This window comes from Carettochelys insculpta, chromosome 5 (assembly GCF_033958435.1).
Source record: "Carettochelys insculpta isolate YL-2023 chromosome 5, ASM3395843v1, whole genome shotgun sequence".
In the NCBI taxonomy this organism is placed as follows: domain Eukaryota; kingdom Metazoa; phylum Chordata; order Testudines; family Carettochelyidae; genus Carettochelys; species Carettochelys insculpta.
In genome coordinates, this window is record NC_134141.1 from 71,814,752 (window position 1) to 71,832,206 (window position 17,455).

At 41.0% G+C, this 17,455-nt stretch overlaps 1 protein-coding gene across 2 annotated transcripts in view; it reads right to left on the reverse strand.

Moving 5' to 3' along the window:
• The window catches only part of LNPEP (leucyl and cystinyl aminopeptidase), an 88,433-nt gene that overhangs the window by 25,478 nt on the left and 45,500 nt on the right, over positions 1–17,455 (reverse strand). For both annotated transcript variants that reach the window (XM_074995292.1, XM_074995295.1), the window contains exons 2-7: positions 15,080–15,917; positions 8,202–8,340; positions 3,740–3,871; positions 2,506–2,626; positions 1,777–1,931; positions 1,266–1,379 (exon numbers count right to left, since the gene is read on the reverse strand). In XM_074995292.1, the coding sequence (XP_074851393.1) occupies positions 1,266–1,379; positions 1,777–1,931; positions 2,506–2,626; positions 3,740–3,871; positions 8,202–8,340; positions 15,080–15,917 (1,499 nt within the window). The remainder of the gene's footprint in view (positions 1–1,265; positions 1,380–1,776; positions 1,932–2,505; positions 2,627–3,739; positions 3,872–8,201; positions 8,341–15,079; positions 15,918–17,455) is intronic.

Consider the following 17,455-nt stretch of genomic DNA (forward strand, 5'->3'; position numbering starts at 1 on the left):
ACATGTGGTACTGTTATACAGCTTCATGCTGTGCATGTGACCAAATGAGAATCACCTGCTTTGCGTACGAATATGTTCAGAAATACTGAAGTAGCGTTTTAGCCAATACATTTTCTAACACCTGTTGATCTGGGCTAGCAATGCTTCACACAGTCCTTCCCCCACAAGTAAAAAAACAAAATGAAAATGAAACAAAAAACCCTAATGTGGAATCACTTCTTCAGCCCCAACTATTAAAGTCTAAAAAAGGATGCAGTGAAGTCACTAGACTAACAAATGGCTGATAGGAAAATAAGCACCGCACATTGAACCTAATCTTCTTGTCACCAGTACCCTATTTCATTCTAGGCTTACATACAACAACTTTAAATAAATGTACTGCATACTACCAGAGCACCTTTATCTCCTATAATTAAGAGTCTGAGCTACTGCTATCCATATTTTGCTAGCTTTTTATTCCTATAGGACTCTAGGTGGGTGCAGCAGCCACCTAGTGTAGTTATTAGTGCAGAACTGGGGTCTTTCAACCTTCCTGATCAGAATAAGAAAGATCCTGAGTGAAATAGTCAAGGTACACTGGGGCCCAACATACATGTTATTGTAAATGTTTAGATACTATTTTGTTTAATTATTCATTCAGAAGGAGTTTGAAGAAACATTTTTGGCACCACCAAGTGGTGAAACTTTAGCCTTCAAGGCAGCAATTTAATTTTTTTTTTTTTAAACTTGTAACTTTTTTCAGGTCAAACAATCACAAGATTCTAAATGAGATGTAAGAGTATGCAACATGTAAATTACATAGTAGGATAAAACACACAAATGCTAAGTATGCTCAGATCACCAGATCAGTGATTAAGCAAAAAAATTTTTGTTCTGTTTATGTATACTGTAGTGTGAACTTAAACGATTCATACCTATGCATGTTTTCAAATGAGTCTCTTGCTACCTACTAAACGCCCACTATTTTGCATCCATGAAGAAATTTAGCTCTTTCCAAGGCAACTACATGTAAAGACGTGTGCACGCAAATCTGCAGACCACTTCTCAAAAGTTGGCCCACATGGAATTTTATTTCTAAACAGAGATTAAGATTCCACATTATTTGTAAGGTTATCAGTGAGCCTTTTTGGAATTATTTAAAAATCTAAAACTTCACCTGAGTTATATCATCTCAACTCATGAAAACAGAAATAAAGATCTTGTATCAGAATTATCAAGAAACCTCACTGATGGAACAAAATGTCAGATATGGATGAAGTACTCACAGCAGGCAGCTCTGGGAAAATATTTTCCATGGCAAAGTATTCCATAAAAGTTGCAAATCCTTCGTTCAGCCAGAGATCATTCCACCATTCCATAGTTACTAGATTACCAAACCACTAAAGGGGGGAAAAACCCACAAAAAGGAAAAAAAGAAAAATCAGAACAGGTACTGACTGTGCAAAATGGAAACCAATCAAGTTTCAATAACACTGAATAATGTATAATCCTAACAAGAAAAAGTATTTTATGAAGGGCCACACCATGGTTGACACAAGCCTTATGTACAGGACAATGCTTAGTTGTGCTTCCCCAGGAACAAGCCAGGAAAAAAAAAGTTATTGTGATGCAAATGTGCAGTAATTTCCTGTTTCCTGCTGTATGAAGAGTAAAACACCTACAAGTCATATACCAGGTGCAGTGAAGGTACTTAGCAAGTGTAATAAGGAGAGGAAGAGTTTGAGCGAGAAAACTGCATTGTTAAAATATTTAAGATACAGCATTGCAAAACATTACCTGATGAGCCAGCTCATGAGCTATCACTGCAGTTACCAGCTTTTTATCCCTCGCTGAAGAGGTATTATCTTCATAAAGGAGTGTTGTCTCACTAAAGGTGATCAAGCCCCAGTTTTCCATAGCTCCTGTCTGGAAATCAGGAATAGCGACCAAATCTGAGGAAGAGGAGGGGAAGAGTAGACATCATAAATAAATGAACCAGACTTAAACCACAAGTTACAGTAACACTGAATTTCAGATCTACCTTCTATATCTAAAACCCATATGTAGTAGCAACCTACCAAACTTCACTGTTTAGCCACAAATGCTGGAAACCACATACTTGCTGCAAGATAAATCAATAGGACTACTTGTTTTTAGAGCAACTATGCATGGAGAATTGGTTTTGTGGGTTATCAAGTAATCATGTTGGAGAATGCCAAGAACTCTCTATGTCCCTAAGTGAGCACATAATGTTAAGTGTACAGCAAAAAAACTTTCTCCAGAGGCTACACTAAACTGACAACTGCCTTTCTTTAGCCAAAGGTTTCAAAATTCTCAAGCCTGGAACCCATCTCCTGCAAACTCGTACAAGCCTCACTAAATATGTATTGAAATCTAATTCTGAAAGTTTTTATACTTCAATTATTTTTATTTTAAAGAACCATCTGAAGTACCTGGGGGGGGGGCAAGGAGAACTCCTCCTTGCTCGAACAGTTATATATAAAAATATAAATGAAAATACTTTACCTAATTTTTGAAGAGGATAGTCTATGTAAAAATACTTCTGATAAAACTCCAGGAGCTTCACTGTTATGTTTAGAGCATATTCAACTTGCGTTACCTTCTGTGGCATGGCATAAATAGAAACCTGGCCAATAAATAAAATGCAGTGTTTAATGAGCTAAAATTCCAAACAGCAGGAGAGGGAAGACAAAATCCTTAAGATGATATAGCTAATTCCTTGGTTCGTTTTTGGGAAATATATAAAGATCGTGTATACTTGAAATCAAAATGTTTGAAGATTTTTATTTATTTATTTTTATTCATTGTCAGTTGACTCTGAGGGACATTTAACCTCCAAGTTAATGGGAAGGTGTGCAATGCTAGTTCACCTCAATGCACAGGTTATGCATTTGTTAATGACTGCTCTAAGCATGCAATTCCCACAGGAGTAACCACCCTTTGCTGGGGCACACTTGACGGAGGTGGAGAAGGCAGAAAGAAAATAGATTCCAGATATCTTGTGATCTTGAGGGTTTCTTTGCATCAGTTCTTAACAAGCTAGAACCAAGGGGACAGGCAAAATGAATATTGTTTAGACAGACACAGTTGCTCTAATTTAGCTCCATCCAGCACAGTAGATACGGAAGGGTAGCAACTGCTATTCTAGCTGCTGTGTTCCACTCCAATGACTTGAAATGGAAACTAAAGGTGAGCAGAATTTGTTAACTTCCCACAGTCAAGTCTAAACTCAGCATTTGCACATGGGATTGGATAATTTTCCTCTAACACAAGTTGACTGGCTGTGCTTTATTTTTGTCATACATAAATTTATGTTTCCAATGTTCAGCCAGATCCACTCCCAAGCTGTAAGTCTGATACCTGGTACAAGCCAGAAATTACAGGGAATGTTTCAAAATGATGGGTAAGGCACCCTCTCATCCTGAATAGACAATTCTCAACCAGTTACATATTCTGAAGAAGTCTGAGTTGGTGTTTCTGAAAATACTAAAGCCTGTCATAGCAGCAGTACTAAGCACTATAACATAACACCATTCAGGCTGTGTCTACACTAGAGTTCTGTCAACAGAAGGGGCTGTCAGGTTCTGGCAACACAAACCAGCATGTGCTCTGGAATCAATCCAGTCTGCATCACAAGATCACTTGCTAGACATTCTGGTAACCAGTGGTAGGCAGAGTGGGCAGGAAAACATCCCAGTGGATGCACGTGGAAGAGGCTACAAGTATAGTGGAAACATACCTGTGTCCTATTTGTCCCCTGCATGATACTCGTCAGATTTGCAACAATGAAAGCAACCAGGTAGGTACTCATCTTCAAACTCACAGAGAATTCATCTTGAACTATTCCATTTGCCACAGGGACAGTTACATTCTGCAGATTTTAAAAGAGACACTGTTGCTATGACAGACAACACACAAAAACAGATAATAGTCTAGGAGATTATATAAAAAAAGTGATAACCTGCAGTGCAAAATGGCAACTATAATAAGTGTGTTGGAGCGTTTTTTCACCACAGTAGTACCATAGTATCAGCACCCTGGTCACGGAAGCTGCTTATAATTTTGAAAGAAATGTTTTGGTTTTAACTTTCGGTTTTCCCAGAGGCACACTTATACATCTTAACAAAAATGTTAAAAACTTGTAAGAACATGGACATTAGAACTTGACATAATATTCCAGTAATTCTCACTAGTACTACATACAGGTAATGATAACCCTCTGTTCCTATTTGACATTCCCTGTTTATTCAGCAAAGAATCACTTTAGCTCTGTCAGAATAACACTGAGAACTCATATTCAGTCGGTTATCCACCATGACCCCTAAATTCTGTATTAACATGGACTCGAGATAAGAACCGAAAATTATTAAATCTGAATAAAGATTACTTTCCTTGGAAGTAAGTTAGTACACAAGACTTCAAGATCTTTAAAGGCACCCTGCACAGATATCCTCACAGAAATTAGAGTTAAGAGCCTTTGAACCTGTTGTACTATATGTAATATAGTAACAGAGAGGAAGCTGTGCTAGTCTATACACTATCAAAACAAAAAGCAGTCAAGTAGCACTTTTAAAGACTAGCAAAATAGTTTATTTGGTGAGCTTTCGTGAGACAGAGTGGAAGTGGGTCTGTCCCATGAAAGCTCACCTAATAAACTATTTTGCTAGTCTTTAAAAGTGCTACTTGACTGCTTTTTGTTTTGAATATACTGTAGTTAGAAAACAGCATGAGATTATATATTTAAAGACTTATATAATTAATTCATATGAACATGATGACCAGTTTTCTTGACAGAATGCAATTTCAGAAACAAATATTTTAATCAGGTTGGAACATGTAATTGAAGTGGGTCTGTCCCCCAAAAGCTCATCACAGAACGAATCTTTTTGTTAAAGTGCTACATTTCTGCTGCTTTGTTCCATTCACAAGAGTTATTATACGGCTATCAAATTACAAGGTGCCAGTCTAACATGAATGAGTAATACAATGATATCTGGATGACGTTTCATTAGTGAATTCACTGTTTTACTTCTAAGTCTTTTGGCATGCACACAAAAGTATGTTCTTAGCACTAAGTGAAGGTTTTTACTATCAAATTCCTATTAACCCCTTTTTATATTAAATGAAAACAAACCCAGAAAATGCTTTAGACTTTAGCAAACAATACACTCCAGGTAACAAGGAGAAAGGGGCAATTAGCACACAGCCGTTATTAAATAAGGGATGGGGGAAGGCTATGGAGTATGGTAGGGCCTCAAGATTCGCTAACTTAATGTTCATGAATTCATTTATTTGCAAGTGGCTGAACAGCTGCTTCCCCCAGGGCCCCAGAGAGGAGCACCGGCAGCCGGGCTCCAGGTGGGAGCCATATACACGAAATTCAACATTCGCGAGGGTTCTCAACATAGAGCCCTCGCAAATGTTGACACCCTACTGTAATAGAAGGATCTTTCTTAATTCCACTGTTCCTTAAGGTTGGGGGGAGAGGGATAGATTATAGTAAGGAAGCAGTACCATGGGGGAAGACTGACAGGCTTGGATGGTGTCCGAGGGAAGTAGGAACCAACCTGGGAACGAAGGAAAGCAGAGCAATCCCAGACAGAAGAAGGTGCAGAAATTGCTGTCTGTAATTTTGTAGGGAGCTCAGGAGAAGGGAAGCAGTATGTAAACTTTGCCATCTAACGCTAGATGCCAGATGCAGACACGTTAGTTAAAAGGAAGGGGCTGAGCATCAAATGACTGCCCAGCAGATCTCAGACACAAGAATATTTTAGGCATCCTGAAGAGGTTGCCTAGGCTCTAGTTGAGTAGGTCCTGGTGCCTGTCAGAGTGGGTATATCTTCTATTTGGTAACACTGTAGAACAGCTGAGCCCCGTGCCTCTTCCTCAAGTAGCCAAGAGCTTGCTCAAAGCCATGCCACCTGTTGGTTAAGAAAAGATCAGATAATGCTACCAACCACCACCTAAATGGTAAAGCTCTGCATCTTTATTAATTACTGAAGGTGTTGTAAGTATGACTTTCAGTGACTTTAAGAAGTTTAAAGACTGGCACTCAGACTGTACATAGAGGTCAAATTTCAGCACTCCATTTTGGAAGGGTTGCTGACCCAGGTTTTAGAACATCAGGGATGCACTTGGATAATCCCTATATAGAGATTCGTTGATTTCCGACCGCCTTTTCCAGTACCACACAGATAAACGGGGCAGCTGCCTGGCTTTGGTCTAAATGAAGATTGCTGGGGGGAAAAAAAAAAAAAAAAAAAAAAAATCAAGGCTACAGTTACACTAGAAGCATCTGTCAACAGACGCTTCTGTTGGAAGAGGTTTTCCAACAAAACTCTGTTGATAGAGTTCAGCCAGACGCTAAAGCAGATCCAAAGAGTGATTCACTAAGTCCACAGAAAGCGGTCAAACTACCCAGGTCTCTCTTGACAGAAATGCAGACCAGAAGCTCAACAAATGCCCGGTGAACTAGAAGCCCTGTCTGTTGACAGAAGGCCCCCCAGAGCATTCACACTGCTTTTTGTGGACAGAATTTGTCCACGGGGTGCTCTTGATCATTTGGGAGAGGCAGAAGGTTGTCGTTAAAGTGCAAACTGTATGTCAACAAAATGCATTGTGTGTGTGGACGCTCCACTGGTTTTATTAACAAAACTCTCTAATGTAGCCGTAGCCCTAATGTATGAAACTTGTTTTCTCCCAGGTTTGAGAGTGTTCTGGGGAAGAAGACAGAGTAACTGTTGGTTTGGATTAAATGACAAAGCAGATACCACTGTGTTAAGAATTTAGGGTGGAGACTTAATATACAGCACCACCTTATCTCTGTGGACAATAAAATGGTGAGGAGGGAAAAAGAGGAATTCCTATTGCTAGTGCTTGAATCTCACCAACTCTCTGGGCTGGAGTGATAGAATAGTGTGTTGACTGGTTTGGTTAAGTGGTTCAATAATGCAATACTTGAGGGGAAGTTACCACCTCTTCCAGAGCAAATGAAGACAGATCTTCAGTATTATTGAACTGAAAGTAGTTTAAGAGGAGTCTTACATTGATCTTGGAAAAAGTCATCTTCTGATCCCTCCTCCTACTCATTCTTATTCTCTTTTGTTGTCTACTTCATCAAGTGATCTAGCAAGGGACTTCAAGTGGAAAAGCTGATTTAGTTAATTTGCAGGTAAAACAAGAGGCAGAGGAGCACCTAGAAGGAATACAAGGGGAGTCCAGAATGGTTGAGACGGTACAAGACAAGGTCTATTAAGGCTTTCAGCATCTGTGGGTTGGTGGAAAAGATTTATGAATTCTGGGGGTAAAAACCTAATGGGGACCTTAGGTATGGTAACTGGGAGTTGCTCTGGTTGAGGAATTCCTTGGAAGAATGGGTGAGAACTTCTGCATCAGGGACTTTGCTAGATTCTGGAGAGAAAGAATGACCAGAAAAGAGAAGGAATTTAAGCTCAGCCATTAGGTGGTCAAGTGCCTTGGCACCAATAAAGTAATCTAAACAAACGGAAGATTTTAAACAAAACCAGAGTGCCAACACGGCAGAAATTCATCAGTGAGCTTACTGATCTAGTATTTACAAACTGATTTGGTGGATGAATACAAGTAGGACAGCAAGCAGACACTGCCAAGTTCTATCTTTCTCCTGCAGGCACTAACTGGGAACTGAAAGACAGCCGCGGACACTCTGCCCTATATGGAATCGTGGTGGGGAGGAGTAGGACAAATAGGGTGCAGGCACTGTCCCAACAGACCCTGCAGAACAGAGGGCTTTAATCTTGTGCTCATGCACACCTGAAATGAGATCCACACAGACCAAGACTTGAAGAACCATCTTAAGTTCTACAGAAACTGGTGCAGAAATTGGTGCAGTAGCCAGAGTCCACACAAACATACACTCCATATCGGTTCAGTCCAGGTTCTGCCTGTAGCCATTCAACTGTCCCCATAACACAGCCAGTATCTTGTAGTACACAGAACAGCTATTGGACCTTGGATATGTATTTAGATTTAGAGTATAAGATCTTTGGAGCAAGGCAGCCTTTTCATTACACCTTTGTATGGTGTGTTGCACAGATGCCAGCCAGGGTCATCTAGGTACAATTGAGACAAATTAAGTGATTCAGAGTACTTTTACTATAGAGCACCTAGAAGAGACACAGCTACCCTCTAATACTTGTAAAAAAAGTCAAGCACAATTGTACCTTTGGCATATTTGACAGAGCCATGTGCTGTTCATCTCTCTTGATCTTAATTAGAAAAGTAGCTTTAAAGGATGGTTCATCAAAGCAGGGAAAAGCAGACCGTGCAGCCAGAGGCTCAAACTGAGTTGCTGCAAGCCATCTAATGGGAGAAAAAAAAGACATGTTAAAAACATAAGAAGTTGGAATTACCATTCTTTAATAAATCAAGAATAGTTACTTTGAGGATTGGAATGGAAGGAGGCTGGCTCTTGGGAGGGACCAGGAACAGAGGGGGGAGCCATGATTTGTCACAACAGAATAAACACATTGAAGAAAAACATCAGAGAGGCCTAAGCATCGGAAGAGTTTTCTGTGCTATTTTTATTCAGTATTCTCTCTGCCATAATTCAGTCAAAATCTTAGAATACCAGTCCCTCACAGCAGAACCAGGCACCAGCTATATCATCTCTGTTAGACAGTTATTTATCTCCAGTGATGGAGATTCTACAACTGCGCCACCCTAGGCAGAAGACAAACTGTAATTCACCAAAATATAGACTGATTACAGTCAGTCGTCAACATAAGTTGCTCCCATACAAGCTTTTTCGCACTTTACATATTGAAACTTTGAGGAACACAAAAATTCTTCGCACTTAAGTCATTATGTTGTTCAGAAAATGGAAAATCTGTATACCCTCCCAGCATCCTCTCCAACTCTTGTGTCTCATACTGCACAAAGGATAAAAATGGTTTAAAATGTATTTGGGTTAGGATCATTTCTTTAAATGTTGCTTAAAATGCTTTACATGTATGGTATGGTGAGTGGTACATTAGGGTTTAAATGGTCAAAGGGACCGCAAGAGTGTAAATTTTGCTTATCCCCCTCATGTCATTTCACTTTATGTTCCAATTATATGGTCCCTAGCCCCAGCATATATTGAAGACCCCCTCGTAGCTTGAAATTAAGGGCATATTATCAGTAAATTATTGTCCCAATAACTAAGAATTCAAAAGCTCATACACCCCAGGAGTACATAGCTCAAAAGAAGACCAAGACATGTCTACGAAGCATTTCTATTCCAAAGTATCTAATAATGGATATAAACTTGATGCCCCACTGACAGACAGGATAACTGCATCCACAACTTTCAAAAGGGAGGAAAAGCCTCTTCTAGGTCCCATCTAGGTCCACAAGCGCTGACCCAATCAATGTCTTTGGATATGTCTACACTGGAAATGTTAGTATCACAGCTATACCACTTCACTGCAGACAGTAAATCATGAAAACATTTCTTCCATTGCAGTAGTAAAACCAGCTAAGAGGTGTCAGCTGTTCTCCCATTGTTTTGGTGGCCAACAACTCTTGCTGGTGGCTGCACTGACTTTTTTCTAAAATATTTTAAAATCCAAAAAAAAAAAAAAAATTAGGAAAAGCAAATAAATATTCCTGGATACATGTCCAAATTGTAATTGTACATTATGCAGTGTTTTTGCAGACTTAATGAAACTAATGCTATGAAAAGTGATATCTGTCTATGCTGATATCACAGCAAGCGCTGGCAAATTAAGGCTTGGATGAAGAGCCTGTTAAGTACTAGAGAACAGAACACGGCAGTATATCTTCCAAATGTGGCCCCACAATACTTATTTCTTTCCAACTGCCCTTAGTCCAGGCGTCAGCAACCAAAGTGGCAAGAGCCACCATTTTTTTTTAAATTCAGTTAAAACAAAACAAAACAAAAAAAAAGCCTCAATAATTAAAGAGCCACAATGCACGTGAATATGACATGGTCCCTAATAAACAACATCAAACCATACTTTCTGTAACTCCTATTTTAAGAACAGTGCATACACAATGATTTGTAACTGCTGCACGTTTACTGCAGAACATGTACAAACTTTTAACATGTTCTATTTCCTCACACTTTATGTGTGTGTTTGTACCACTATCTTGCTGATTTTTGCCCCAAACCTACTTTATGCCGAATTTCAGTTTCCTTTTTTAGAATGTGTGTTGCCCTTCATAGCAGGAATGTCACACGCTTCCTTTTCCTTTTCAAAATTCAAGACTTTTTTCGTAACACAATCAAAAGACAGATACAGTATCATATTCCACAATACACCGCACATATTAAAGTGGGCGTTATCCAACATTTCAAGATCATATATCATTTGATGTTTACTATGAGTTATTCATTATTGGGCTTTTAGACTTTCACCGTTTATTGAAAATCAGGAAGGTTTTGTTTTGTTTTTCACTCTTTATGATTGAGGTGTCAGGAGCCATAAAGAAGTCCTTAAAGAGCCACATGAGGCTGTGGAGCTGCACGTTGCAGACTCCTGCCTTCGGCCTTCGGAGTGGGTAGAGGAAGCATGTCCCCAAAACAGACAGACCGACCGACCGACCGACCTACTGACAGCAACATTCTCTTGAATCACACAGCTATGCTGTCACAGCATATGAAGGTATGGGTTGAACCTCTCTAATCCAGAACTCTCAGTCACCAAACTCCATAATCTGGCATGATTTTAGTTAGCTTGACTACCACTTACCATGAAAGTGGCCAAGTTTCAAGCTATGATATGGCAATGTTTTAACAATCTATTTAACCTAGCCCCTCATCTTCAAAACAGATAAAGAATGTCAGCGTTGGTGAGGGGAGAAAATTCAACCCCTAAGCGATAAAGAAGTGGTTTGTTTTCTTTTATTCAAGCCTGATAAATTAGCTCTCTAAATTCAGATGCTGTGCTTCCTCATTCAGACATGAGCACAGGGTCAATTTCACCATTCAAGAGCCTGAATTTTCAAAAGCTAAAATATTAAATAAATTAAGCGGGGACAGGGAAACTTTTAGGACAGGGAACATAATGTAATAGAAAATAACAAAAAAATTAAACCAGTTTCCCACAATTACGGGAATAAATGAACTTTGCCTTCTAAGCACTGACGGCAGTTACTTTATTTATGTTCATGTATTTCCTCACAATGCTTGCTTTCTCCTTTTCCTTCCTGTGGCGGTGTTTTATTTAATCTTGCAAGTAATGCTATGCTGATGTACTCTACACCTCGCATAACAATGTTCTTTCATTATCAGTAGCATTCTCATGCTAGGTAAGCCAATCTTTTGGTATTTTAATTCAAAGCCAAAAGAATAAAGGAAAAAAGATCAATGGCTAGCTGAACACAGCAGGAAAAAATAATCGATCGCCAGGTACACTCCTGCAAAACAGGGTCACCATATGCTTATAAATATCCCTTCCTTGATGTTTGTGGATCAGGTTTCTTTCTTAGTAGGAAAAAATGTAGAACTTGGTTTGACTTTTCAGAAAATTAGCCACTCAGACATAGCCAAACTGAACAAATCAATCAGGGCGACTGGTAAAGGGAGACCACCAGCCACGTGACCCCCACACCCAGCCCAGGCAAAGGGTAGAACAAACTCCCTCCACCCCAGACTGCACCTCATCCCACTTCTGCTCTGCCCTCTCTCCACCCTCATTCTGCTCCACCTCTTCCTTCAACCAAGATGGCCCAGGGGGCAGGCAGCAGCAGTCTGTCTTCCGCCCCACACGTGCATTCAGCATCAGTGTAGGGGTGGAGGGTGGGGGCCAAGAGAAGCAACATGGTCTCAGCTCACTTTGCTACCCCAGCTACATCACTCCACTTCCCACCAGTGACTGCGTAAGCCATCCTGCCCCTCTCCCCAAGCTCCACAGCCAGAGAAGTGGAGGGAGCTGGGGCTGCATAACTCCACTTGCCCTCCCACTGCTGTTCAGTGGTGGGAAGAAGGGGTACAGACCCCTGCTGTGAATGGACCTCCCCCTTCCCCTGCTAGCCTTCCCCCGCATTGCTTGCAAAATCAACTGTCTTTAGTCCAGACTTCCATCTTCAAAAGCCAGGTGCTTTAGTGGGGGTTGAAGAGGGCATAAATCCACTATGATGTGCCCCGTTACACCACAGAATATATCATTTGCAGACTGGAGGGCAAAGGTCTGTATTACCTGGATGATTCTTACTGATGTTGGCTGGTCATCAGGGCATGCAATGTTATGACCTATAGACTGTAAGTGTATCCCAACTATTGTAGCAATAGACGCTATTTGCAAATGATAACATATATACAACCATTCTCTTGTATATGTTAAGCTACTTGTCTTAATCATATTCTAGTGGTGACAAATTCTACAGGTTAATTTTAAGGGTTAAACATTTACTTTTACAATTTCAAATATCATCATCAACCACCACCATGGGCTCAGTGCCAGTTGGTGTCCAATCCTTCCCTCACTACTTTCTTTCCCTGTCCAGTGCAGAGTGCCTACAGAAACCAAGCCAAGTTCTACACCAAACCCACCCATTCTCCGTCGGGTCTGCTTCTCCTATTGGAGCTGTCCATTATGCCAAATATCAGAGTCTTGACTTTTCATTCACCACTCATTCTGCAGATACGCCTGAACAGCTATAACTTCCACTGTATAACCTTCTGCTGAAGGTTCTCTTTTGGCTGTACCTTCCTATATAATTCCTGGTTGGTGACTTTCTGCATCCATCCTATTCTCAGGATCTTTCTAGAACAACTCTTCTCAAATGCCAATATCCTTCTCTTTGAATCTTTCATTATCACTCATGTCTCGCATCCAAAACATGCAGCTGAATACACAGGTTAATTTTAATTATGCTGCCTTTTAACTTAGCACCCAGTTTGCGTGCTATAGGAAGAGGGAGTGAAAGCCAACTGTTCCATCTAGTTAAACAAGATTTCATTTTAAAACAATAGCGAAAGAGAGAGCAAATCAAGTCTCTTATACTGCACAAAAAAAAAAAACCACACACACTAGCTGGTTTTAAAATGGATTAGACAAATTTAAAGCCTGGATTCATTCATGTTCCTTATATGTCATTAATTAAGATGTGCAAGTGGCAAAAGATTGATCAGATTGTGCAACCCTTTAAATATTAATTTACTCACAGAATCATAGGGCTGGAAGGGACCTCAGGAGGTCATCTAGTCCAGCCCTCTGCTTCAAGCAGGATCAATCCCCTACTAAGTCATCCCAGCCAGGACCTTGTCCAGCCGGGACTTAAAAACCTCAAGGGATGGAGAGTCTACCACCTCTCTAGGCAACGCATTCCAATGCTTCACCACCCTCCTGGTGAAGAAGTCTTTCCTAATATCTAACCTACCCCATTCCCTCTTTAACTTCTGACCACTACTCCTTGTTCTGCCATCTGACACCACAGAGAACAGTTTCTCACCCTCCTCTTTAGAGCTCCCCTTCAGGAAGTTGAAGGCTGCTATTAGATCACCCGTAAGTCTTCTCTTCTGTAAACTAAACAAGTGCAAATCCCTCAGCCTATCCTCATAGGTCTTGTGCTCCAGACCCTTAATCATTTTTGTTGCCCTTCGCTGAACCTGCTCCAGCAAATCCACATCCTTTTTATACTGGGGGGCCCAAAACTGGACACAATATTCCAAATGTGGCCTCACCAGTGCCAAATAAAGAGGAATAACTACTACTCTAGAACTGCTCAAAATGCTCCTCCTAATGCACCCCAGTATGCCGTTAGCTTTCTTGGCTACAAGGGCACACTGTTTACTCATATCCAGCCTTTCATCCACCATAACCCCTAGGTCCCTTTCCATCATACTGCTGCTGAGCCAGTCAGTCCCCAGCCTGTAACAATGTTTGGGATTCTTCCACCCCAGGTGCACGACTCTACACTTCTCCTTATTGAACCGCATCAGATTTCTTTTGGCCCAGTCCTCCAATTTATCCAGGTCACACTGGATTCTCTCTCTACCCTCCAACATATCTACCTCTCCCCCTAGTTTTGGGTCATCCGCAAACTTGCTGAGGGTGCAACCCAGTCCCTCATCCAGGTCATTAATAAAGATGTTGAACAACACCGGCCCCAGAACCGAGCCTTGCAGCACTCCGCTTGAAACAGACCACCATCCAGATATTGAGCCATTGACCACTACCTGCTGGGCCTGGCCATCAAGCCAGCTTCCTATCCATCTTATAGTCCAAGGATCCAATCCATATTTCCTTAACTTATGGACAAGAATGTTGTGAGAGACCATATCAAAAGCCTTGCTGAAGTCAAGGTATATCACATCCTCGAGTAACGCCATTGAAATGAGGTTCTATCATAATATGGCCATAGACAGAGAAAAATATCAAAACTTCATTACTTGCCTAGTTTTAAAACGGCCAGAAGGAAGGCACTTAGTACAACACTCGTTATGATCTATAGACTTGGAAGGGGGAAAGCAAGTGATCTTTTGGAGAAAATCCCATAAACAACAGTCAAGGTTAAAAGCGTCAATCCCTCTGAAGAATTGACTCATTTTCTCTCAGATTTGGTGGTGGTGTTGATAACCTTGAAACGGCCTAAGCTTAATATACTCTAACACAAGATGTACCAACCAACTGGGTAACAGAACTAAACAGAAGGACTGTGCACTACTGTAATGAACCAACCCATGAAAGAGGATTTTTGAAGCAGTGTTGATTCTAATCACAGAAAACTTCATGTCCCACTGGTGGTGAGGGCAGGGGGAAAGATAAGCAGATCTTTGTATAAACCACCAGCATATGTGAACAACTGTTGTTTTTAGAAAACAGAAGGAAAGTGGTAATTCCAAAATGAAATTTTTAAATATAAAAATGCAAAATCCTTGTTTGTTGTCAGCAGGCTGTATTAGCAAATGCCTCCTGAACAATTCCTTTGCTGTTCAGATCAGGACTCGTGCTGATTAAGGAAAACTATACAGCCACCATCACTGCTACCCCCCCATATTAACCATCATTTTTAATTAATGAATCAAGCACACAAATACAGTTAAAAAAATCTACACATAGAGGGATGAAAAGAAGGTTATTCATCTGCCTACCTTTTTGTACTTTCATCCTTGTAGGAGACTTTGTAAAACCCGTAATAGGTATCTGATAAGTTAGATGAATAGTCTATGCTGAGGGTGTAATTCTGCCCAACAAGCAAAGCTTCAGGGGCCACAATCGCTATCTGATCACGCACTGGATATTCCAGGAATTCAACTGGTTTTGCCTGACTCCAACGTGCTGAAGTCAAGGTTGTCTTGGTGATAGTAAGACCTGAGCTATGAAGTATGATATTCCAAGTGACCTGGATGACATTAACAGTTATCTGTACAGAACCTGAAAACTGTGTAGTTGTTAGGTTTGGCTGTAAGACAAGATCATAGTGTAGTGGTACAACATTACTGGGAAGCCTGACTTTTGCCCATGGAAATCTCTTTCCATTAGTTGCAAGAGGATATATCAGTTCCATTGTATGGTTCTTTTTATGGCAGCCTTCTTTGGTAAAGGTACATTTGGGAAGAAGATAAATCACCATTACTACCGAAACAGCAATCAAAAGGACAACTGCACAAACCACCATGGTCCTTGTAGAGGGCACTGAGCATGATCCATCTGAGCTCTGTCTATAGCCAGCTGCGCTATTACGAAGACCTGTGCTTCTGTTCATGAAGGACATGCCCAGCAACTTTGCTGATGATTCATAATCCTCTTCATCCTCATCCATTTCATGTTCTCCAAGGCCACGCACAAGAAGACGTGAGCTCCTTGGCTCGTATTCTATTTCATCGGGCTCCAACGGATGCAAGCAAGGCTCCTTTGCCAAGTCAACCACATCAGGTTCTTCTTCAAACATGCTGTTTTCAATCATATTCCTGGGCAACTGAATTCGATCTGGGTAGGAGAAAGACAGAAGAAGAGAACATCTGTTATAAGAGAACTAAAAATAGATCTGACTATTACTACTACTGAGTGGGAGTAGGTGAGCATGTAAAGCATTTAGGTGCTGCATATTTGGAGAGAGCTCCAATTCTGGAGAATAACTGTACAGACTGTGGCACGCGGTGATGATTTTTTGGTTTGCCTAACAACATTCTGAGAGACAGCTATGCAACCTTTTGGCCGTATGTGATCTGAGAAGCTGTATAAGTTAGTGTTAAAATATTAATTAGCAGTACGATTTTGTTTTCTTGAGGGGAGGGACATAGGAACATGGAGGGATCCTATGGTTAACCACTGCTAACTAGCATATTTTTTTTTAAAAACACAAACTGTCCTGTCCACAATCGGTGTTACATTGTGTTACAGAAAGGATCAGCTAAGTGCTAATTGCTAAACCAATGGATGCTGAATTTCAAATCACTGTTTTCTTTTAGTAAGGGATCTGGTTACATTCTCTATTCCTTTTATATAAGAGAAGATAATATACCATATTTGTAACTGTGCTCTCCATTTAAGGTGTAGTCCTGATGTTCTGGGTAAACGTCTGTGCATAAAGCAAATCATCTCCATAAAACTGATTTTGATCAGTACTGAATTGTGTATATATCGATATATTCATTCAATTCAAATTCAATAATCACGTTTTTACAAGAGCGATAGATAAATAGACATGAAACATATGGAGAGCACCTCTGCACTGCTTGAAAGATTTTCTCTCACCAACAGATTTTTCTCCAACAACATACCTTTTCTCTACCTTGTCTCTCTAATAGCCTGAGACCAGCATGACTACAAAACTAACTTCTGCACAGTATTAGAGTTGTCTGAAGTCTGTCTTTTTACCATAACACTCAGTCCAAAATGAAACCTGGCAGCTCTGGCTGGCTCTGCTGACTAGGCATTTAAAGGTCTGGTTGGTGGCATAGTGGGAACCTGGCATTAAAGCAGCCTCCCTACCTGCCCTGACTTTACACAGTTCCGGGAAGTAGACACCAGGTCCCTGCAGGCTGTAGGTGCAGGGAAGTTTGGCACACTGCCTCCACCCCTAAGTTCCAGCTTCACAGATCCATGACCTATGTGAGCTGTAGCCGTAGTGCCTGTGGTCATGAAAGCAGGGGGTGGGGCCTTAAGGGCTGCAGGGATTTGGCAGCTGTCAAGATTGTGCACCCCACATCCCCTACCCAGGGTCTCCTTTAACATCCCAACTCCTTCCTAGAGCCTGACCCTCTCACACCCAATTCTTGAAACCCAAAAGCCTCCTGCCTAGCCCCATCCCAGAGCACATAACCACAACCTTCACCACGTCCTAGCCCAGAACCCTCTCCCGCATCCTTCTGAACCCTTTATTTCTGGCCACATATTCAGCCCACATCCGCTGCTTACACCTCACTCACCAGGCTGGGGCAGGGGAACTGAGTGAGGGTAGGAAGACAGAGCGAGCAACAGAGTGGGGTGGGGTGGAGAAAGTAGGAAACAGGGCCTAGAAACAG